Source organism: Pan troglodytes, chromosome 11, assembly GCF_028858775.2.
Source record: "Pan troglodytes isolate AG18354 chromosome 11, NHGRI_mPanTro3-v2.0_pri, whole genome shotgun sequence".
NCBI classification, from domain to species: domain Eukaryota; kingdom Metazoa; phylum Chordata; class Mammalia; order Primates; family Hominidae; genus Pan; species Pan troglodytes.
The window spans coordinates 13,270,497-13,295,234 of record NC_072409.2 but is presented as its reverse complement, the minus strand read 5'-3'; the positions used below and the strand labels follow the sequence as shown (position 1 = coordinate 13,295,234).

Below are 24,738 nucleotides of genomic sequence, written 5' to 3'. Positions count from 1 at the left end.
TGGGACTACAGGCACGTGCCACTACACCTGCCTAATTTTTGTACTTTTTTGTACAGAAAGGGTTTCGCCACATTGGCCAGGTTGGTCTTAAACCCCTCACCTCAGGTAATCTGCCCGCCTCAGCCTCCCAAAGTGCTAGGATTACAGGCGTGAGCCACTGCACCCAGCTACTCTGTTTTTCATATTTCAGATACTCTGCTCCCATTTTAAACCAAAAACAATCTTGAGAAGTAGATTTTTTTCTTTAATTATCATTATTTTTGAGATGGAGGCTCACTATATTGCCCAGGTTGGTCTCAAACTTTTGGGATCAAGCAATCCTCCCACCTCAGCCTCCTGAGTAGCTGGAACTACATATATGTACCACTTTACCCAGCCTGGGAAGTGGATTTTTTTTTTTTTTTTTTTTGAGACGGAGTCTCGCTCTGTCACCCAGACTGGAGTGCAGTGGCATGATCTCGGCTCACTGCAACCTCCACCTCCCAGGTTCACGTCATTCTCCTGCCTCAGCCTCCCGAGTAGCTGGGACTACAGTCATGTGCCACCATGCCCAGCTAATTTTTGTATTTTTAGTAGAGACGGGGTTTCACCACATTGGCCAGGATGGTCTCGATCTCTTGACCTCGTGATCCGCCCGCCTCAGCCTCCCACAGTGCTGGGATTACAGGCGTGAGCCACCGCGCCCGGCTGGGAAGTGGAATTTTTTTTTTTATCAGAGGCAAGGAAACATCCAGTCTGCCCAGTAGTTCTCAAACTTTTTGGTTTCAGGATTCATTTGTGATCTTAAAAACCAGAGGTCCTGAAAATCTTTTATGTAAGTTTTACAAATCAATATTTACCATATTAGAGATTAAAACTCAGAAGTTTTAAATATTTAAATGAATTTTTAAAAATTAATAACATAGGCCAGGCACGGTGACTCACACCTGTTATCCCAGCTACTTGGGAGGCTGAGGCAGGAGAATCGCTTGAACCCGGGAGGCAGAGGTTGCAGTGAGCTGAGATCACACCATTGCACTGCAGTCTGGGTGACAAGAGTGAAATTCCATCTCAAAAAAAAAAATCAATAACATACCCATCAAAAAGTATCACAAACACATTTTAATGAAAAATTAACTTTTCCAAAACAAAAAAAATTGTTTAGTGAGAGGAGAATTCACATTGTTTTACATTTTCACAAATCTCTTCAGTGTCTGGCTAAATAGAACATGGCTAGTCTTAGAACTTGCCTCTGCATTCAGTCTGTTGGGAATATACTAAGTAAAGCAGATGAAGAAAATCCAGCTTCACAAAGATATGCAGTTACAAAAGGAAGGAGTATTTTAATAACATTTTCAGGTAACTGTGCATACTCTTTAAATACTGTACCAAAATTTGACAAGTGGCAGTTTATGACACTTAAAAGTTAATCGCAATATGAAATCTGAAACCATAACAGTAATCTTTTGCTTTTTTTTTTTTTTTTTTGGAGACAGGGTCTCTCCCTGTTGTCCAGGCTGGAGTACAGTGGCACATTCTCAGCTCAGTGCAACCTCCACCTCCCAGGTTCAAGCAATTCTCATGCCTCAGCCACCTAAGTAGCCGAGATTACAGGCACGTACCTCCACACCTGGCTAATTTTTGTATTTTTAGTAGAGACAGGGTTTCACCATGTTGCTCAGGCTGGTCTCAAACTCCTGGGCTCAAGCGATCCGCTTGCCACGGCCTCCCAAAGTGCTGGGATTGCAGGTGTGAGTCACCAGGCCTGGCCTATAATAGTGATCTTTCACACCCTGTTACATTTGTTATCTTACACTTTGAGTAAATGGTAAACTAGTAATTTGAAAAATGAAAATGACATTGCATTTTATATCATCAAAAAACCATATTTGTTAATATCACTGCTCATCTCATCTCAGGAAAGTCTTGTAAGTGTCGGAAACTGTTAGCCCCATAGTGGTGGACTCAGATTTTCCAAAATTCCAATTTTTCATTAGTAAATTCAAATTTTGTCATCGGCAACAAATACTGTCAATTGTTCTCCTTGAAGTGACTGGCCCACTTCCTTCACTTTTGCAAATATAGTTGCCAAATACCCAAGTCTAAATAATCACAGTTTGTCAGTCATTCTCAAGTAAAAATAGTGTTCCATAAAAAAGCAGTTATTTTAACTCATGACTCAAAGAATTTCACAAGTATTTTTTTCTTTTTTTTTTTTTTTTTTTTTTTTTTGAGCAGAGTCTTGCTCTGTCACCCAGGCTGGAGTGCAATGGTGAGATCTCAGCTTACTGCAACATCCGCCTCCCAGGTTCAAGTAATTTTCCCTGCCTTAGTCCCTGAGTAGCTGGGATTACAGGCACCCACCACCACACCTGGCAAATTTTTATATTTTTTTAGTAAAGATGGGGTTTTGCCATGTTGGCCAGGCTGATCTTGAACTCCCGACCTCAGGTGATCTGGTGCTGGGATTACAGGTGTGAGCCACCGTGCCCAACCCACAACTACTTTTCCTTGAGTAAACTATCTTTCTTCAGCATGCAGTAGATATGCTTTATGCATACTTCCCATTTCATCACACAGACTTTTTTTTTTCTTTTTAGATGGGGTCTCACTCTGTTGCCCAGGCTGGAGTGCAGTGGCACAATAATAGCTGACTACAGCCTCAAACTCCTGGGCTCAAGCAATGCTTCCACCTTAGCCTCTTGAGGAGCTAGGATTTACAGACTCACACCACCAAACCTGGCTAATTTTTTTCTTTTTAATATTTTTAGAGATGGGGGCCAGGTGCAGCGGCTCACACCTGTAGTCCCAGCACTCTGGGAGGCTGAGGCAGGTGGATCACAAGAGGCCAGGAGTTCGAGACCAGCCTGGCCAACAGGGCAAAATCCCATCCCTACTAAAAATACAAAAATCAGCCAGGCGTGGTGGTGCATGCCTGTAGTCCCAGCTACTCGGGATGCTGAGGCACAAGAATCACTTGAACCCGGGAGGCAGAGGCTGAACTGAACTGAGATCACACCACTGTACTCCAGCTTGGGTGACAGAGCGAGACCCTGTCCAAAAAAAAAAAAAAAAAAAAACAAGAAATAAAAAAAAGGCCGGGCATGGTGGCTCACGCCTGTAATCCCAGCACTTTGGGAGGCCGAGACAGGAGACAGGAGGATCACATGAGGTCAGGGGTTCAAGACCAGCCTCAGCAACATGGAGAAACCCCATCTCAACTAAAAATACAAAAAGTTAGTCAGGCGTGGTGGCACATGCCTGTAATCTCAGCTACTCAGGAGGCTGAGGCAGGAGAATCGCTTGAACCTGGGAGGCAGAGGTTGCAGTGAGCCAGGATCGTGCCATTGCACTCCAGCCTGGATAACAAGAGAGAAACTCTGTCTCAAAAAAAAAAAAAATTTTTTTTTTTTTTAGAGATGGGGAGTCTCAGGCCGGACGCAGTGGCTCACGCCTGTAATCCCAGCACTCTGGGAGGCCAAGGCAAGTGGATCACCTGAGGTCAGGAGTTTGAGATGGGGGGGGGGGTCTCATTTGGTTGCCCAGGCTGGTCTTGAACCCATGGCTTCAAGTGATCCTCCCACCTCAGCCTCCCAAAGCGCTGGGATTATAGGCATGAGCCATCATGCCCAGCCAGACTTTTCAAATAATGGATATTCTAAAGGATTGAGAGTTAAGTGAAACTGGCATTTTATTTTACTGTGCAGGCATGTTGGTGAAGAACTCAATGATAATCAGCATATTCTAGTGTCATTCCCTTGGTTCATGCTAAGGCACGAGCAGTTTTACCCTCCATTGCCTCTGTACCACCTTAGAGACCCAAGGGTCCACAGGCCACACTTAACGAATTTGTGAGCTAGCTGAAATGGCTTCTTAAACAACTAATATATAGCCAAGCCAGGATTTAAACCAAGTTGTATCTGACACTGAAATCTATAACTCCTCACTATATTACACAGCTTCAATGCTTCTCAGCACAACATGCTTGCTAACATGTTTATTCATACTTATAACCCAATCCTGCAATTCCAGAACAGGCCCCAGAGGAAGATAAGTCCCAAAGGATACATTTTACATTGTATTTAATCAGTCAATAGCTATTTAGAGGCTCAAATCCCATGTTTCTGATTAGCAATCTTTTGTTTGTTTGTTTTTCATTTTTTTGAGACGGAGTTTCGCTCTTGTTGCCCAGGCTGGAGTGCAATGGCGCGATCTCGGCTCACCACAACCTCCGCCTCCCAGGTTCAAGCAATTCTCCTGCCTCAGCCTCCTGAGGAGCTGGGATTACAGGCGCCTGTCACCACACCTGGCTAATTTTTGTATTTTTAGTAGAGACGGGGTTTCACCATATTTGCCAGGATGGTCTCGATCTCTTGCCCTCGTGATCCACCCACCTCAGCCTCCCAAAGTGCTGGGATTACAGGCATGAGCCACCGCACCCGGCTTATTTTTTATTTTTTATTTTTTCGAGACAGAGTCTCACTCTATTGCCCAGGCTGGGGTGCAATGCATGATCTCGGCTCACTGCAACCTCTGCCTCCCGGGTTCTAGCGATTCTCCTGCCTCAGCCTCCCGAGTAGCTGGGATTACAGGCACGCACCACCACACCTGGCTAATTTTTGTATTTTTCGTAGAGACAGGGTTTCACCATGTTGGCTAGGCTGGTCTTGAACTCCTGACCTTCTGATCTGCCTGCCTCGGCCTCCCAAAGTGCTGGGATTACAGGCGTGAGCCACTGCACCTGGAACAATTGTTTTTTAAGGAACACATACAACATAAACAATTGTTCACGGTTTGGTGGTGGTCTTAAAATAACATGTACAAAAGAAACCCAAATTAGTTTCAAATCTCAATCTGCCCTGTAGTAGCTGTGTGTGAGTTTGGGCTATTTCTCTTCAATCTTTCAGTCTCCCTTTCATTGTCTACAAAATAATCCTATCTCACAGGACTTTGGGAAAAAAACTGACACAGAATATGTGAAAAAGTACTTTGTTAACCTCAAAACACAAGATAAATGTTAGCAAGAACTGCACATTTGACTGAAGGTATATATAATAGAAAAGTTCAATTTTATGCTTCCAATTTTAGTAGTTCGAGGTTGGTCTCTAACTTTCTGACCTTTGATCATGGCTGTACTTCACATCTTAAAAAGTCTACAACTGGGGGAAACACTACACTGGGGGAAAACATGACTTGGTTTATTCCAGTTTTCAGGAATGTGTTAAGACACTGCTTATATTAATATCCTTTATGTTAGCAAAATACAAATGTTTATTTTGAGAGAGAAGTTACATAGAAACTTCCACACTACACTGGGGGAAAACATGACTTGGTTTATTCCAGTTTTCAGGAATGTCTTAAGACACTGCTTATATTAATATCCTTTATGTTAGCAAAATACAAATGTTTGAGAGAGAAGTTACATGGAAATTTTAGGAAATCAATTCCTAAAGTCTACTCTAAAGAACTGTAATTTTAACAATCAAAGATGACATAATGGGACCTCCATCTAGGAGGTGATGACATGCAAGTGTCAGATTTTTTTATAATCTAAAAAATCCAGAAAACACCTTGAAAAACCAAAAGAAAATCAGCCTGTAAGTAAGTAGCCAAAACAAGACTTTACTCATGGAGCAGCCCCTAATCAGAGTCAATTTACACACATTTCTGCTCATTTACACAGTCATATTTAAGGCAGGGAAATTGCACAGGTGACAGTAAGTCCTGTCGGCATCCTTTAAAGACTACATTGTTTGCAATGTATTATTAAGTCTTATGGCCCCAACTACACTGTATGCATATAGCACTCTATGAGTAATCTGTTCAGCTTTCATTTCCCAGTGAAAAAATTCTACAAATATACATGAGACTAAACACTGACAACAGAATCTAAATATGAGGTATGCCCCTCCTGTTACTGCTTTGAAATTTTTTTTTTTTTTTTTTTTTTTTTTTTTTTTTTTTTTTTACACAGAGTCTTGCTCTGTTGCCCAGGCTGGAGTGCAGTGGTGCGGTCTTGGCTCACTGCAACCTTCACCTCCCGGGTTCAAGAGATTCTCCTGCCTTGGCCTCCTGAGTAGCTGGGATTACAGGCACGCACCACCATGCCCAGCTAATTTTTTTGTATTTTCAGTAGAGACGGGGTTTCACCATGTTGGTCAGGCTGGTCTCAAACTCCTGACCTCACGATCCACCCGCCTCAGCCACCCAAAGTGCTGGGACTACAGGTGTGAGCCACCACGCCCGGCACTGCTTTGAAATTCTTACAAACACCCAGCAGATGAAAAATTGAGCTAAATATTTTCTAGCTCATTCATCAGTGATTTGCTGTGACATCATGGACCAACAATTTTATTTTTCTGTACCTTTGCTATTCTCATTCCCACTAAAGAAATGATAAATTTTCAACAATATATGACAGGAGAACAGAAATGAACTGAATGAAAAAAGTGCCTGACACCAAAACATCTCCTGTTAATCATAGTTATTATGAGCAGTATGTGTTTGTACTTTATATCTTCTACCTACCCCCAACCCCACCATTCCACAGAAAACTAATGCTGCATTATTCACTTCACAAATGTAATTATCAACAAATTCCATCACTAATTTGACCACTGCTTTTATTCACCAAAAATGTAAACCAGGAATCATTTGTGTCACAGAGACTGAGGCAACCTAGCTTACCACCAGTTGTGTTTGTTGATGTTGTTGTTGTTTTAATTTTGCAGCACATGTGAAAACACACATGGATCATGGACAGTACAAAACTTAAAAATCTGCTCATGAAATTTTACCTGTCCATGGATATCTCCACACACTGTTACTGGTGTTGATACTGGCTGAACATTTGACTCTTCTAAGAGGAGGTCACAAACGTAGTCACATAGCCGCTATAAAAAGAGAAAATAAAAGGGAAACATTTACTGCAACATTAAAACTAAAGATAAAATACCAAAAAAGAAAAATACCAGGTCTAATACTTACAAAACCCAAGTATACTTTTTGAAAGGAAAGTACCCTGTGATAATTCGGGGGTTGGATTTCTGTCAGCTGTCACACAGAATTCTTAATGCAATGCAAACTACCTACAGAGACACTAAGGTTCTAGGAGACAGACAGCTTTACAAGAACTGTAAAATGATGCTTTTCACCAAACACACACACACATATACACACATATATATATATATGAAGAAATAATTTTAACAGTAAAAGGTTTTTGGTTTTTTTTGTTTTTTTTTTTTTGAAACGGAGTCTCACTCTATCTCCCAGGCTGAAATGCAGTGACACGATCTCGGCTCACTTCTACCTCCATCTCCCAGATTCAAGCAATTTTCCTGCCTCAGCCTCCCAAGTAGCTGGGGTTACAGGCATGTGCCACCACACTCGGCTAATTTTTGTATTTTTAGTAGACACAGGGTTTTACCATGTTGGCCAGGCTGGTCTTGAACTCCTGACCTCAGGTGATCCACCCACCTCAGCCTCCCAAAGTGCTGGGATTACAGGCGTCAGCCACCGTGCTCAGCCAGTAAAAGATTTTTATCTGGTAATTTAAAAAATAAATTGCAAACCACACACTTACCATTTGACCCAGCAATTGTAGTCTTGGCAATAAAAACATGTTCAAAATCTGTATATAAATACTCGCAGAAGCCTAATTCATAATAGCCCAAAACTAAAAACAAATCAGATATCCTTCAATGAGTGAATGGTTAAACACATTTTGGTACATCCACACCATGTAATACTACTCAGCAATAAAAAGAAACGAATACTGCCACACAACAACCTGGATTCATCTCAAGGCATTTATGTTGAGTGAAAAAAATGAAACAACAGAAAACTGTCCCAAAAGGTTATATACTGTATAATTCCATTTATATAACCTTCTTTTTTTCCCTTTTTTTTGAGATAGAGTCTTGCTCTGTTGCCCAGGCTGGAGTCCAGTAGCACAATTTCAGTTCACTGCAAACTGCCTCCCAGTTCAAGTGATTCCCATGCCTCAGTCTCACAAGTACCTGGGATTACAGGCACACACCATCATGCCCAGCTAATTTTTGTATTCTTAGTAGTTTCACCATGTTGGTCAGGCTGGTCTCAAACTCCCAACCTCAGGTGATCTGCCCGCTTCGGCCTCCCAAAGTGGTGGGATTACAGGCATTGAGCCACTGCACTCGGCCGTGTTTACACATTCTTGAAATGACAAAATTAAAGAAATGGAGAACGGATTAGTTGTTGTCAGGGGTCCAGCAGTTACAGGAAGGAAGTGGGTGTGGCCATAAAAGGGCAACATGAGGAATTCTTGTGATGATGGACCTGTTCTGTATTTTGACTATAGAGTTGGAAACATGAGCCCTTACCCAATAAAACTGCAAAGAACTGAATACACACACACACACACACACACACACACACAAACACAAGTAAAACTGAAGAAATCTGAACATCATGAGGTGATGATCTTGGGTTGTACCTAAAGATCATGAGTTGTATCAGTGTCAATGTTGGCTGATGTTGTATTGGTCGTGGCATTACACTATAGTTCTACAAAATGTTACCACTGGGGAAAACTGGGTTATTTTGAAATAAAAAGGCTAACTATAATTAATTATAAAATTCAAATCTAAAACTGAGGAGCCAGCTGGGCACGGTGGCTCTCGCCTGTAATCCTAGCATTTTGGGAGGCCAAAGTGGGTGGATCATTTGAGGTCAGGAGTTCAAGACCAGCCTGGCCAACATGGCAAAACCCCCTATCTCTACTAAATATAAAAATTAGGCTGGGCACGGTGAATCACGCCTGTAATCTCAGAACTTTGGGAGGCTGAGGTGGGTGGATCACGAGGTCAGGAGTTCAGGACCAGCCTGGCCAACGTAGTGAAACCCCGTCTCTATTAAAAATACAAAAATTAGCTGGGCGTGGTGGCAGGTGCCTGTAATCCCAGCTACTCGGGAGGCTGAGGCAAGAGAATCACTTGAATCCGGGAGGCAAAGGTTGCAGTGAGCCGAGATTGCACCCATTGTACTCCAGCCTGGGCAGCAGAGAGACTCCATCTCAAAAAAAAAAAAAAAAAAAAAAAAAAGGTAGCCAGGCGTGGGGTGCACAGCTGTAATCCCAGCTACTCGGGAGGATGAGGCAAGAGAATCGCCTGAACCCAGGAGACAGAGGTTGCCGTAAACCGAGGTGGCGCCACTGCACTCCAGCTTGGGAAACAGGGCGAGACTCTTTCTCAAAACAAACAAACAACAACAACAACAAAAAGATGAGCCTTTTTTAATTTTATTTTTTTGAGACAGAATCTCGCTCTGTTGCCAGGCTGGAGTGCAGTGGCGCAATCTCAGCTCACTGCAATCTCTGCCTTCCAGGTTCAAGCCATTCTCCTGCCTCAGCCTCCCGAGTAGCTGGGATTACAGGCATCAGTCATCATACCCAGCTCATTTTTGGATTTTTAGTAGAGACAAGGTTTCACCATGTTGGCCAGGATGGTCTCGCTCTCCTGACCTCATGATCCGCCCGCCTCGGCCTCCCAAAGTGCTGGGATTACAGGCGTGAGCCACCGCACCCAGCCAAGCCATTCTTTTTGTTAAAGGAACTCTAAATGTTTGCACTTCAAAAATATTTGTCCACTGAAAGTAATCAAACCAAAAAATGTCATAGAAAGCATATGATTCTCACACCAACGTTCTGGAAAAGGAAGTATACATCCCTGCTATATACAGGGAACTGGAGGTCTCAGGTGGAACCTTCCTTCCTACCTGAGACCAGTTTGTACGATTGCCAAAGGCTTATTGGATTTTACGATAGGTCTGCCAAGAAAGGAGAAATTAAACTAACAAGCATAATGAAATCACTTAAACATTAATTAAGGAATCTAAATGCTATAATCTCATTAATATATGAGAAACACTTTAACAGTTACAGCTACAACAATAGCTACACAGTAGCAAGAACAGAACTCAATGGGAGGGGGAGGAGGAAAAAAAGGGCTCCCAAAAGAAAATGAGGGGAAATAGAGTTGTTAATTTCCTAAACATTATACAAAAAATCAGAAAACTTCAAAATAAAATGATTTGCCTTCATTCCTAGGGTAAGTTCCTGATCTTAAAATAGCACCTCAAAGGCAAGATCTTCTTTTTGGCCTGGAATCCTTCTGGCCTTGAGTCCCTGGGTAGCTAGCTCCTGTTTGTGTTGAATTTTCCACACCTAGATGCTTCAACAAATCAATCCATGGTCCTGCCATATAGTACATCCATCACTCATTAAAAAAAATAACAAAAACAGGCCAGCCGTGGTGGCTCACACCTATAATCCCAGCACTTTAGGAGGCTGAGGCAGGTGGATCATTTGAGGTCAGGAGTTCGAGACCAGCCTAGCCAACATAGCAAAACCCTGTCTATACTAAAAAATACAAAAATAAGCTGGTCAGTAGAGGCACGTACCTGTAATCTCAGCTACTTGGGAGGTTGAGACAGGAGAATCGCTTGAGCCTTGGAGGCAGAGGTTGCAGTGTGCCGAGACTGCGCCACTGCACTCCAGTCTGGGCGACAGAGTGAGAACCTATCTAAAAAAAAGAAAAACAGGCCAGGTGTGTGGCTCACATCTGTAATCCCAGCACTTTGGGAGGACGAGGCAGGTGGATCACCTGAGGTCAGGAGTTCAAGATCAGCCTGGCCAACATGGTGAAACCTCATCTCTACTAAAAATACAAATACTTAGCTGGGCGTGGTGGCAGGGCGCTGGTAATCCTGTACTTGGGAGGCTGAGGCAGGAGAATTGCTTGAACCCAGGAGCAGAGTTTGCAGTGAGCCAAGATCACGCCATTGCACTCCAGCCTGGGTGACAGAGTGAGACTCTGTTTCAAAAAAAAAAACAAAAACAAAAGCAAAAAACAGATGCTGGTGAGTGAAACAATGTTTCTGAACTTTGAGCCTTAAACTTTATACTGAAAGATGTTCTCGAAGGTTCCATCAGAATTATAAATTCTGGTTTGCATTAGAAATTACCTACGCCGGCAGGGCGCGGTGGCTCACACCTGTAATCCCAGCACTTTGGGAGGCCGAGGCGGGTGGATCACGAGGTCAGGAGATCGAGAACATCCTGGCTAACACAGTGAAACCCCGTCTCTACTAAAAAAAAAATACAAAAAAATTAGCGGGGCGTGGTGGCAGGCGCCTGTAGTCCCAGCTACTAGGGAGGCTGAGGCAGGAGAATGGCGTGAACCCGGGAGGCGGAGCTTGCAGTGAGCAGAGATCGCGCCACTGCACTCCAGCCTGGTCGACACAGCGAGACTCCGTCTCAAAAAAAAAAAAAAAAAAAAAAAGAAATTACCTACACCAAATTTCTCACTTGACTTAGATAATAAGACTGATGTTACTTAATCTTAGCAACAGATCTAGAATCCAAGTTTCCTACCACTTTCCACTACACTATATTGAATATTTAGTTGTTCAATGCAACAAATATTTATGGAGTGCCTGGTATGTTACCAGGTATTGTTCTAGATACAAAGTAAATAGCAACAACCAAAACAGACTAAAAGCTCTGCTCTCAAGGGGCTTACATTCTAATAGAATGAGACAGACAATAAATAAGTAAAATATATAACAGTAATTTGTCACATAGTGGTATCAAGGAAGTATAGAGCAAACAGACACACTAGAAGAGGGATGGGGTGCTGGGGTGGAGAGTAGGTGCTGTTATTTTAAACAGGGAGAGTATGGAAGCCTCACTGATAAAGTGAATTTTGAGCAAAACTCTAAAGGAGGTAAGGCTATGGGGACACAATACTGCAGGCAGAGAAATAAAGACCAAAAGTCCTGATGTGAAGCATGCTTGTGTCTAAGAAACATCATCAAGGCTGGTGTGTTTAGAGTAAACTGAATGAGAAGAAAAACAGGAGAGCATCACAGAATTATTTAGGTCACTGGTGGTGAAAATAAGGACCTGGGCTTCTACTGAGTGTAACGGGAAGCCATTAGAAGTTCTAGAGCAGAAGACTGACATGATATTAAGTCAGCTGTTTTGAAAACAAACTGGCCAGGCATGGTGGCTCACACCTATCATCCCAGCACTTTGGGAGGCCGAGGTGAGCATATCACTTGAGCTCAGGAGTTCGAGACCTGCCTGGGCAACATGGCAAAACCCAGTCTCTACAAAAAATACAAAAACTAGCTGGGCGTGGTGGCATGTGCCTGAAGTCCCAGATACTTGGAAGGCTGAGGTGCAAGGATCGCTTGAGCCCGGGAGGTCAAAGCTGCAGTGAGCTGAGATTGTGCCACTGCACTCCAGCCTGGGTCACAGAGCGAGACCCTTTCTCAAAATAACAAGAAAAGAGAAAATGGATTGATGGTGGTGGAGGGGTGGCTGGGCTGGGGTTGGAATTGGGACAAAGGAGTAAGCAGGGAGATCAGTTAAGTGTCTTCTATAATAATCTAGGTAAAAGTTAACTGGCTTGGACAGGGTAGTAGAAGTAGAAAATAGTGAAAATAGATTCCAGATGTTATCTGAATGTAGCATCTACTAGATTTATGACCAGCTGGATACAGGGTGTTAAGAGAAAGTAAAGAATCAAGGATGACTCGGGATTTCTGGCTTAAACAATTAGAAGGCTGGAAATAATCATTACTGAGACAGTTACAACTCCAGGGAAAGTAGATTTTTTTATTGTGTTTTTTTAACCCCTGTAAATAGACTATTTTTTAGAGCAGTTTTAGCTTCACAGCAAAATTGAGCAGAAAAGTACAGAATTCCCGGCCGGGCGCGGTGGCTCACGCCTGTAATCCCAGCACTTTGGGGGGTCGAGGCAGGTGGATCACGAGGTCAGGAGAGTGAGACCATCCTGGCTAACACAGTGAAACCCCATCGCTACTAAAAATACAAAAAATTAGCCGGGCGTGGTGGCGGGCGCCTGTAGTCTCAGCTACTTGAAAGGCTGAGGCAGGAGAATGGCGTGAACCCGGGAGGCCGAACTTGCAGTGAGCAGAGATGGCGCCACTGCACTCCAGCCTGGGGTGACAGCAAGACTCTGTCTCAAAACAAACAAACAAAAAAAATCTTAAAGTACAGAGTTCCCCTGCTGGGCACAGTGGCTCGCGCCTGTAATCCCACCACTTAGGGAGGCAAAGGCAGGAGGATCGCTTGAGCCCAGGAGTTCAAGACCGCCCTCAGCAATATGGAGAGACCTCGTTCTCCATAAAAAGGGAAAAAAAGAAAAAGAAAAAAAGAAAAAAGTGCAGAGTTCCCATATACCCCCTGCCCCTCCCCACAGCCTCCCCGCATCAACATCTCACACTTGAGTGGTACGTTTGTTACAGATGATGAGCATCCACTGACATATCATTATCATCCAAAGGCCATAGTTTGTTTAAATTAGGGTCACTCCTACTGCACATTCTATAAGTTTTGACAATTGTATAATGACATGTACCTACCATTATAGTATCATACAGAATAGTTTCACCTATTCAAATTCACCTCCCTCCAACCTCTGAAAACCACTGATCTTTTTACTGTCTCTATAGTTTTGCCTTTCCCAAAATGTCATATAGTTGGAATCATATATATGTAGCCTTTTCAGGTTGGTTTCTTTCATTTAGTAATATGTATTTAAGGTTCTTCCATGTCTTTTTATGGCTTGATAGCTCATTTCTTCTTAGCACTGCATAATATTTCATTGTCTGGGTGTATTACAGTTTGTTTATCCATCCACCTAGTGAAGGACATCTTGGTTCCTTCCAAGTTTTGGCAATTATGAATAAAGTGGCTATAAAAATCTATGTACAGGTTTTTGTATGGACATAAGTTTACAACTCATTTGGGTAAATATCAAGGAGCAGGACTGCTGGATTATATGAAGAGTTTGTTTAGTTTTATAAGAAACTGCCAAACCGTCTTCCAAAGTGGCTGTACCATTTTGCATTCCCACCAGCAATGAATGAGAGTTCTTGTTGCTCCACATCTTCATCAGCATTTGGTACTGTTGGTGTTCTGGATTTTGGCCATTCTAATAGGTATATAGTGGTTATCTCATGGTTGTTTCACTTTGCATTTCCCTAATGACACGGAAGGTAGAGCATCTTTTCATACGCTTATTTGTCATCACTGTATCTTCTTTGATGAGGTGTCTTTTGTCCATTTTTTTGGCATATCTGTATTTATTTTACTTTATTATATCTTACTAATATTCTTTAAGGGACAAACCAGGCAAGTAAGCTACAGTGAGGAAATCTTAGAGAGTTAAGAAACCACTATGATACTTCCAGGTATTATCTTCAGTGATGCTTATCTTTATTCTGGGACTCCAAGTAATATTCAGCTCCTACAGCTACCACAAATGCAGCAAATCCCCATTTGAATCTTTGTAATAATGCACCAACAAAGGAAACATTTCTGCAAAGCCACCCACGTATCACCAAGCTTCACTGAGGCCCAATAAATCCCTTAGCCCTCCTGCAGCCAGCTTCTTCTAGACAGTTTCTACTGGTGTCCCTTCTATCTTCCATTGTTTATAATCTGGAAGTTCCATTTTACTATCTCCATGTTCATGTCCATGTCCATGTCCATGGGCCACGTCTTGCAAGACTGTGAGAATTGAGGAAAACATATTGTGATGTGCCTTCCACTTTCACACCTAGGTGGTGAAACTGTAATTTAGCACAACCATTCTGAAAAACTGGCATGATCTGACAGCAACTTTTGTCCATTTTTTAATCAGATTGTTCATTTTCTTATTGAGTTTTAAGAGTTATCTGCAGGCCAGGCATGGTGGCTCACGTCTGTAATCCCAGCACTTTGGGAGGCCGAGGAGGTCAGATCACCTGAGGTCAGGAGTTCGAGACCAGCATGACCAACGCAGAGAAACCCCATCTCTATTAAAAAATACAAAATTAGCCGGGTGTGGTGGCGCATGCCTATAATCCCAGCTACTCGAAAGGCAGAGGCAGGAGAATTGCTTGAATGCGGGAGGCTGAGGTTGCGGTGAGCTGAGATCGCGCCACTGCACTTCAGCCTAAGCAACAAGAGCGAAACTCCATCTCAAAAAAAAAAAAAAAAAAGAATTATCTGCATATTTTGGATAACAATACTTTATCAGACACGTCTTTCGCAAATATTTTCTCCCAGTACATGGATCATCATCTCATTCTCTTGATAGGGTCTTTCACAAAGCAAAAGCTTTTAATTTTAATGAAGTCTGGCTTATCAACTATTTCTTTCAAGAGCAGATTGTTTTGATTTGTTTAGGTTTGGTTTGGAGGGTGGGGAACTATGAATATAATTTTTTATTTTTATTTATTAGATAGAGTTTTGTTCTAACTCCTCTCCATGGAGGCTGCCCCACACACCAGCCTCACCAGGTCTGGGTGGCTACCTAGGCATGCTCCCTCCTCTGAGGCTTTGTACCTTCTGTTCACTCAGTCAAGAATGCTTTTCCCTAGACATGGGCTTGGCTATCTCTCTTCATCCAGCTTTCCTTTTCTCTCTCTGTCTCTTTTTTTTTTTTGGAGACAAAGTCTTGCTTTGTTGTTCAGGCTGGAGTACAATGGCGTGATATTGGCTCACTGCAACCTCCACCTCCCGGATTTAAGCGATTCTCCTGCCTCAGCCTCCCAAGTATCTGGGATTACAGGCACCTGCCACCACACCCAGCTAATTTTTATATTTTTAGTAGAGATGGGGTTTCACCACGTTGGCCAGGCTGGTCTCGAGCTCCTGACCTCAGGTGATCTACCTGCCTCAGCCTCCCAAAGTGCTAGGATTACAAGTGTGAGCATCACACCCAGCCCGAATATAATTTTTTAAAACAACTATTGCAACATAATTCACCTACATAAAATGCATCCCTTTGAAGGTAAGAGTCAATGGTTTTCATTATATTCACAGTGGTGGCAACCATCACCATAATCAATTTTAGAACACTTTCATCACCCCAAAAAGAAACCATATACACATTAGCAGTCACTCCCCTCATCCCCATACCAACACCCCACAGCCCTATGTATTACCTCATAAATAATAATAATCACAACCTTGACCACAACCACTCAATCCAGTTAGTCCTTGTGGATAGACGGCTGTCTTTCCAGTCAATTTCAAAATATCAGTGTTGCACAGCATCCTACTTCTATTAATAATCCATTAGACCTATGATACATATTTATTATTTTTATAATAATTAGCATCCAAAGTTTGCAACCTATTTGCATTAAAGAACAAATATGCCAGGAACTGATGAATGATTCTAAGTTTGGCCTGTAATTTTTTCTTTTTTTGAGATGGAGTTTCGCTCTTGTCACCCAGGCTGCAGTGCAATGGCGTGATCTTGGCTCACTGCACCCTCCGCCTCCCAGGTTCAAGCGATTCTCCTGCCTCAGCCCCCCAGTAGCTGGGATTACAGGCACACGCCACCATGCCTGGTTAATTTTTGTATTTTTAGTAGAGACAGGGTTTCGCCATGTTGGCCAGGCTGGTCTCAAACTCCTGACCTCAGGTGATCCACCCACCTTAGCCTCCCAAAGTGCTGGGGTTACAGGCGTGAGCCACTGTGTCTGGCCGGTTCCCATATTTCAATGTGCCAGAATTTTCGCTGACATGTAACTGGTTCTCCTAGTCCATAAGGCCTCCTAAACTTGAAGTCATCCCTGGTTATCACCCCATACACTATGTGCTAGCCTGAAAATAACAGTGGACTATAAACTGAAGAACATCGCTGTGAAACTCTGTCAATCTGAAAGATTGAGTGTCTGGAGAACACGTGTAAACTACCTAGCAGCAGCCTTCAACCAGGGCCCAGGCACACTAACTAGAGTAAAATTACAGCTGCGTCCTACGACTGCCACCTCTGCTGACCCCAACTGAGGATTTAGAGAGCTATGTCTCTAAGCCAAAGCTATTGCCTCTCATCTCTAGTTTGGCAGTAGCTTACAAATCGCTATCACGCGCACACAAAAATAAGAAGTCTATGCAATCTCACTATAAACGCTACGTGACTCAATCAACTACACTCACAGCGGCCTCAAAGAGCCCTGCCTTGTCATCATGGTGAAGACACATGCTCCTCTCCTCCCAAACCCTTTACAGCTTTATCCCAAATTTAGGGTAAACTATACCCCTTTCTCTTCATCGTGCCCAAATATTTTTTCTTTCTTTTTTTTGTGTTCTGTTTTCTATTTATTTATTTTTTATTATACTTAAGTTCTGGGATACATGTGCAGAACGTGCAGGTTTGTTACTTAGGTATCCACATGCCATGGTGGTTTCCTGCACCCATCAACCCATCATCTACAATCGGTATTTCTCCTAATGATATCCCTCCCTTTACCCTGGACCCCCTGACAGGCCCCAGCATGTGATGTTCCCCTCCCCTCTGCCCATATGTTCTCATTGTTCAACTCCCGCTTACGAGTGAGAACATGCGGTGTTTCGTTTTCTGTTCCTGTGTTAGTTTGCTGAGAATGATGGTTTCCAGCTTCATCCATGTCCCTGCAAAGGACATGAAATCATTCTTTTTATGGCTGCATAGTATTCCATGGTGTATATGTGCCACATTTTCTTTAACCAGTCTATCATTGATGGGCATTTGAGCTAGTTCCAAGTCTTTGCTATTGTGAATAGTGCTGCAATAAACATGCAAGTGCATGCATCTTTATAGTAGAATGATTTATAATCCTTTGGGTATATACCCAGTAATGGGATTGCTGGGCCAAATGGCATTTCTAGTTCTAGATCCTTGAGGAATCGCTACACTGTCTTCCACAACAGTTGAACTAATTTGCACTCCCACCAACAGTGTAAAAGTGTTCCTATTTCTCCAAATCGTCTCCAGCACCTGTTGTTTCCTAACTTTTTAATGATTGCCATTCTAACTGGCGTGAGATGGTATCTCATTGCGGTTTTGATTTGCATTTCTTTAATGACCAGTGCTCTTTTTCATGTGTTTGGTGCCCAACTACTTTCTAATCCTTGAACAGGAAGGGGTTCATAGCCATCATTCTTAGCAGACCTCTATGTCTCTTCTCTACCTTTTCCTCAAGACATTTGTTCACAGTTCCATTCTATTCTCTGTTCTGTCTCCCAGTTCCCTCTTGCCCCCACAAACACTGGGTTCTAAACTTTTAAAATTACTTGTTTAGTTGATCTTGTTATCTAAAACATACTACTTCCTTTATCTACTTTTACATACTGGTATTTATAAAACACTCTTAGCTTTAAAAATAAAGATCTCACAGCCACGTGTGGTGGCTCACACCTGTAAAATGAGCATTTTGGGAGGCCAAGGCAAGAAGATGGCTGGAGGCCCAGAGCTCAAGACTAGCTTGGGCAACATAGCAAAACCTCATCTCAACTAGCTAGCTAAATAACTAACTAAATAAATATCTAGCTAACATTATATTTCACACAGTCTTTATATAAAGTCTCTACTATAATACAGATCACTGGGAATGAGAAGTTAGAAATCTGGAATGACCATGATATTCACACGCTTATGATCCAGAAGGTAGTATCTGTATCCTCGGGCCAGATCAGAATTTCTCAACCATGGCACTACTAATTATTCATTGCAGGGGACTGCTTGCTGTCTTGTGGATGTTTAGCAAAATCTCCGACATCTACGCCTACTAGATACCCATAGTAACTTCCCACCCCTCCCCTGCCCCAGCTGTGACAACCAAAAATGTCTCCAGACACTGCCAAAAATTCTTTGGGGGGCAAAATTGCCCCCAGTTGAGAACGACTGGTCTAGATCTTTCTCCTGAGTTTAATACTATTAGAACAGTGTTTAGAGCACATTTGGCAATCAACAAGTAGTTGTTATCTAAGTAACATAAGTATCCAAGAGTAATTCTGGACACCTCTATCTCAATGTCTTAGCTTGGCAGCATCTCAAACTCAATATGGCCCAAACCAAACCTCCCGTATTCCTTAATCTAGTTATAGTACTAAGTAATCCTTGCCAGAAACTAAAAAATTATGCTAAACTCTCTTCATCATAACCTAGACCAAATCTGTTAACAGGTGCCACTATACCTTCTTCACTTCCTTTCCAACACAACAATCACTTATCATTGCCTTATCTCAGACTCTCATATCACCGGGCCTACTGCTTCTATGACATTTTTCCTGCATTCCAATCCATGGTCCACAATGCTGCCAGAATAAACATTTCAAAAGCCTACTGTCATTCTCCTTCTTAAAAACTCCTCAAGCGTATTCCTCCATTTATGGCAGTGTTTCCCAAACACCAAATACCATTTTCATTATTTTGTCATATTCCTACCACATACAACAGTGTATCCCTGTAATAATTTTCTTTGAATCTACTTTTATTTTTAGTTAGCTACATTTTAAACAGTATCACGAATCACAGTATGATTTTTCCCTAAAATATAAAAACATTTCATAGTGTTCATGCACCACCTAAAAGATAACAATCTAAGTTTAACAGCCTACTCTTCTATGATTTGGCATCTTTCTTTCCAGAACCACCTCCAGCCACACCAAACCACTTCAAGTTCCCCGAACCAGCCATGTTCTTGCAAATTACATTATACTATTGTACATGGTGTTTATTCTGTTTGCATGTTCTTTCCTTCTCATTTTGTCTACCTGAACTCTGCCCCTCGTAACTGCTCCTTTATGAAATCATCTCTGACTCTAAAGTTACATACTGCTTCTTCTGTTTGCCAACACCCTGGTCAGCCTCTATTACAGCCTTTGTTTACCTCCTTACCTCCCTTACTATATTGAAAGCCCCTCAAAGGCAGACACAAGTATCCGATTCTGCCCCTGGCACCCACAGGGAACAGTACTTAACACAAGGAACCATGTAAATAAGTGTTTGTTGGCTGGGCACAGTGGCTCACACCTATAATCTCAGCATTTTGGGAGGCCAAGGCAGGAGAATCACTTGAAGCATTTGGGACCAGCCTGGACAGCATAGCAAGACGCTATCCCTTAAAAAAAATATTTTTTTGCCAGGCGCGGTGGCTAACGCCTATAATCCCTGCACTTTGGGAGGCCAAGGCGGGTGGATCACGAGGTCAGGAGATTGAGACCATCCTGGCAAACACAGTGAAACCCCATCTTTACCAAAAATACCAAAAAACTAGCCAGGCATGGTGGCATGCATCTGTAGTCCCAGCTACTTGGGAGGCTGAGGCAGAAGAATTGTTTGAACCCAGGAGGCAGAGGTTGCAGTGAGCCGAGATCGCGCCATTACCCTCCAGCCTGGTGACAGAGTAAGACTCCATCTCAAAGAAAAAAAAAATAATTAATCAGCTGGGCACACTATTGCACACCTGTACTCCCAGCTACTTTTGAGGCTGAGGCAGAAGGATCAATTGAGCCCAGGAGTTTGAGGTTGCAGCAAGCTACAACTGCACCACTGCACTCCACCCTGGGCAGCAGACTGAGACCCTACCTCAAAGAAAAAAAAAAAAAAGAAGAAGAAGAAACAAGTATTTGTCATAAAGCAGTATACAGTTTGAGTCAATAAACCTTTACTGATTATCACATACAGGGCAGTGTTCTAAAATTGTGGAAAACACAAATAAGGAATGGCCAAACACAGTGGCTCACGTCTGTAATCCCAACACTTTGGGAGGCCGAGGTGGGTGGATCACCTGAGGCCAGAAGTTCGAGACCAGCCTGGCCAACATGGTGAAACCCCATCTCTACCAAAAAAAATATATATACAAAAATTAGCTGGGTGTGGTAGTGCGCACCTGTAATCCCAGCTGAGGCAGAACTGCTTGAACCCAGGAGGTGGAGACTGCAGTGAGCTGAGATGGTACCACTGTACTCCAGCCTGGGCAATAGAGTTAGATTCAGTCTCAAAAAAAAAAAAAAAAAAAAAAAAAAAACCTCAGGTAAACATGTCACCCTTAAGAACTGTCCAAGAGATTAGACAACCTCCAAGTTATAGAACCCCTGCTCCCCAAAAATATTAATACTTAAATATAAGTATTCAGTAAACCTGCCTTTATCATTAATTCTTCCATTTAGCCAGGTATGGAATCTGTACCTTTTATTAATCTCTCTGAAATCTTTCTTGTGGATAAAATCACATGAGCTCTTTATAAGAAAGGTTACACTGTGGTCCATTTACTTTCACATATGTCATTTTTTTTTTTTTTTGAGACAGGGTCTCGCTCTGTTGGCCAGGCTGGAGTGCAGCGGCATGATCTCGGCTCACTGCAACCTCCATCTCCCAGGCTCAAGCAATTCTCCTGCCTCAGCCTCCCGGCCCACATATGTCATTCTTATTCCTTCAAAACTGTTATGTATGCCAGGCATGGTGGCTCACGCCTGTAATCCCAGCACTTTGGGAGGCTGAGAAGGGTGGATCACCTGAGGTCAGGAGTTCGAGACCAGCCTGGCCAACATGGTGAAACCCCATCTCTACTAAAAATACAAAAATTAGCCAGGAGTGGTGGTGGGTGCCTGTAATCCCAGCTACTCAGGAGGCTGAGGCAGGAGAATCGCTTGAATCCGGGAGGCGGAGGTTGCAGTGAGCTGAGAACGTGCACCTGCACTCTAGCCTGGGCAACAGAGCAAGACTCCGTCTCAAAAAAACAAACTAACAGGCCAGGCTCACACCTATAATCCCAGCACTTTGGGAGGCCGAGGTGGGTGCATCATCTGAGGTGGGGAGTTCGAGACCAGCCTGAACAACATGGGGAAACCTGGTCTCTACTAAAAATACAAAATTAACTGGGCGTGGTGGCGCATGCCTGTAATCACAGCTACTCAGGAAGGCTGAGGCAGGAGAATCGCTTGAACCCGGGAGGCGGAGGTTGCAGTGAGCCAAGCTCACGCCATTGCACTCCACCCTGGGCAACAAGAGCGAACAAACAAAAACAGTTATGTAGATTTGATCCAGTACTAGTGATGTGACCATTTCCAACTTAGCGAAACAGAAATTGTGATTAAATCTGGAACATCGTATGCATTTAGTATTTTATCTTCTAATCAATTTAAAACACAAGTAAATTTCTGTCTTTTCTACAGAACAAATCTTTTCCATCATGCTCATTAAGTGGCCTCAATGATTACTTTTCTTAATAGAATGTTTTATTTTGCCTTTACAGCCTCAGAAAAAGTACTCCTGGCATACTTTCTTGGCCTAATTTTAGGTTGCACTTCATGCCAAGAAACAGAAAAAAATTAAATTTCTTTAAATACACCAGAGATGAGCAACTGTTACAAATTAAAATGATAAAAGCATTTCCAAGACAGAAAAAAAAGTCTCTACCTATAAAGAAAAATTCAGAATACTTTTGTCTTGGTTGCCCAAAACATATATTTTTAAGTTTATTAAGAAATGGAGGCCGGGCGCGGTGGCTCACGCCTGTAATCCCAGCACTTTGGGAGGCCGAGGCAGGCGGATCACGAGGTCAGGAGATCGAGACCATCCTGGCTAACACGGTGAAACCCCGTCTCTACTAAAAAATACAAAAAATTAGCCGGGCGTGGTAGCGGGCGCCTGTAGTCCCAGCTACTCGGGAGGCTGAGGCAGGAGAATGGCGTGAACCCGGGAGGCGGAGCTTGCAGTGAGCCGAGATCGCGCCACTGCACTCCAGCCTGGGCGACAGAGCGAGACTCCGTCTCAAAAAAAAAAAAAAAAAAAAAAAAAGAAATGGATACAGGCCAAGTATAGTGGCTCATGCCTGTTATCCCAGCATTTTGGGAAGCCAAGGTGGGAGGATCGCTTGAGCCCAGGAGTTCAAGACTGGCCTGGGTAACATAGCAAGACCCTGTCTCTACCAAAAAAATAAATAAAAATTAGCTGGTCATGGGGGCATGTGCCTGTGGTCCCAGCTTCTCAGGAGGCTAAGGTGGGAGGACTGCCTGAGCCCAGGAGGTCGAGGCTGCAATGAGCCATGATTGTGCCACCACACTACAGCATGGGTGAGAGTGAGACCATGTCCCCGCTCCCCCACCAAAAAAAAGATTTAAAAATTTTTTAAGAAAAAAAAAGAAACAAATACAAGTCAAGTACAATGCAGCTATGTTTCAACAAGAAATAAAATGGTCTAAAAATTGTACTTCCTTAAGGTAAGAAGGAAATCTAATGTTTATCAAACTAAGAGGTACAAAGAAGTCCAACAGATTTTTCTTTCTTTTTTTTTTTTTTTTTGGTGAGACGGAGTCTCCCTCTGTCACCCAGGCTGGACTGCAGTGGCGCAATCTTGGCTCACTGCAACCTCCGCCTCCCTGGTTCAAGCGATTCTCCTGCCTCAGCCTCCCAAGTAGCTGGGATTCCAAGCACCTGCCACCACCTCCAGTTTATTTTTGTATTTTTAGTACAGACGGGGTTTCACCATGTTGGCCAGGCTGGTCTCGAGCTCCTGACCTCAAGTGATCCACCTGCCTCAGCCACCCAAAGTGCTGGGATTACAGGTGTGAGCCACTGCACCTGGCCAGATTATCTTTCAAATCATTTCAGTGCCCAATTTCCTTTTTTTTTTTTTTTTTTTTTGAGACAGAGTCTCGCTCTGTCTCCCAGGCTGGAGTACAGTGGTGTGATCCCGGCTCACTGCAAGCAATTCTCCCGGGTTCAAGCCATTCTCCCTGCCTCAGCCTCCCAAGTAAGTAAACTGGGATTACAGGCACCTACCACCATGCTCGGCTAATTTCTGTATTTTTAGTAGAGAGGGGCTTTCACCAAGTCGGTCAGTCTGGTCTCAAACTCCTGATCTCAAATGGTCTGCCCACCTCAGCCTCCCCAAGTACTGAGATTACGCCACTGTGCCCTAGACACATTTTCATAAAAAGCAACATTTTATTCATCATAAACACAAAGTTCAAAAAAGCTTTATGCATGATAAATAAAAAGAAAAAATTCCACGTCAATTCACTGACATGCAATAGTCAACCTCACCTATGGGATTAATAATGCTACTAAGAGGTCTGGTTAGTTTTCCATGAATTGGGTCCCAATGCTAGTTGTATTCTTATTCCCTTAAAAAAACCACACAGCAGAAAGAAGCCACAAAAGGAATGTCTGAAGGACTCAGATGAGCACAAATGCTACATTACTACTAACGAAGGCTGTCCTTATTTGAAATTATTCTATTAAAAACGGGAGAATGCACAAGAATGACTCCCCTATCATATGCCACATAAAATTAACAGGTAAGTACAATTCAGTCACATTCACAACAGCACGTGTGGCCTCAAATATTATGCATACTTGTTGACTGATGTTAAGTATCAACTTACTGCACAAAGAAGAAATAAAACAAAACCCACAGTAATATATTTCCTTAAGAATACACTGAGTCGGGGCTGGGCACGGTGGCTTACGCCTGTAATCCCAGCACTTTGGGAGGCCGAGGCGGGTGGATCACGAGGTCAGGAGATCGAGACCATCCTGGCTAACACGGTGAAACCCCGTCTCTACTAAAAATACAAAAAATTAGCCAGGCGTGGTGGCAGGCACCTGTAGTCCCAGCTACTCGGGAGACTGAGGCAGGAGAATGGCGTGAACCCGGGAGGCGGAGGTTGCAGTGAGCCGAGATGGTGCCACCGCACTCCAGCCTGGGCGACAGAGCGAGACTCCGTCTCAAAAAAAAAAGAATACACTGAGTCGGATAAATACTAGCACGAGCTGATAAGCACTGCTAGAAACCTAAGCTCTGACTTCAGCAAATGCATAGAAACACTTTTCCAAGAAGCAGTATACCTAGGCCGGCGCGGTGGCTCACGCCTGTAATACCAGCACTTTGGTAGGCCGAAGCGGGCGGATCACTTGAGGTCAG

General features: G+C 43.1%; 1 protein-coding gene and 1 pseudogene across 4 annotated transcripts in view; both read right to left on the bottom strand.

Moving 5' to 3' along the window:
• The window catches only part of PPP6C (protein phosphatase 6 catalytic subunit), a 43,273-nt gene that overhangs the window by 17,138 nt on the left and 1,397 nt on the right, over positions 1 to 24,738 (bottom strand). For all 4 annotated transcript variants that reach the window (XM_003312281.6, XM_003312282.6, XM_001139308.7 and 1 more), the window contains one exon: positions 6,777 to 6,872. In XM_003312281.6, coding sequence (XP_003312329.1) covers positions 6,777 to 6,872 — 96 coding nt within the window. The remainder of the gene's footprint in view (positions 1 to 6,776; positions 6,873 to 24,738) is intronic.
• LOC134807715 (NADH dehydrogenase [ubiquinone] 1 beta subcomplex subunit 3-like) lies at positions 14,166 to 14,674 on the bottom strand (annotated as a pseudogene).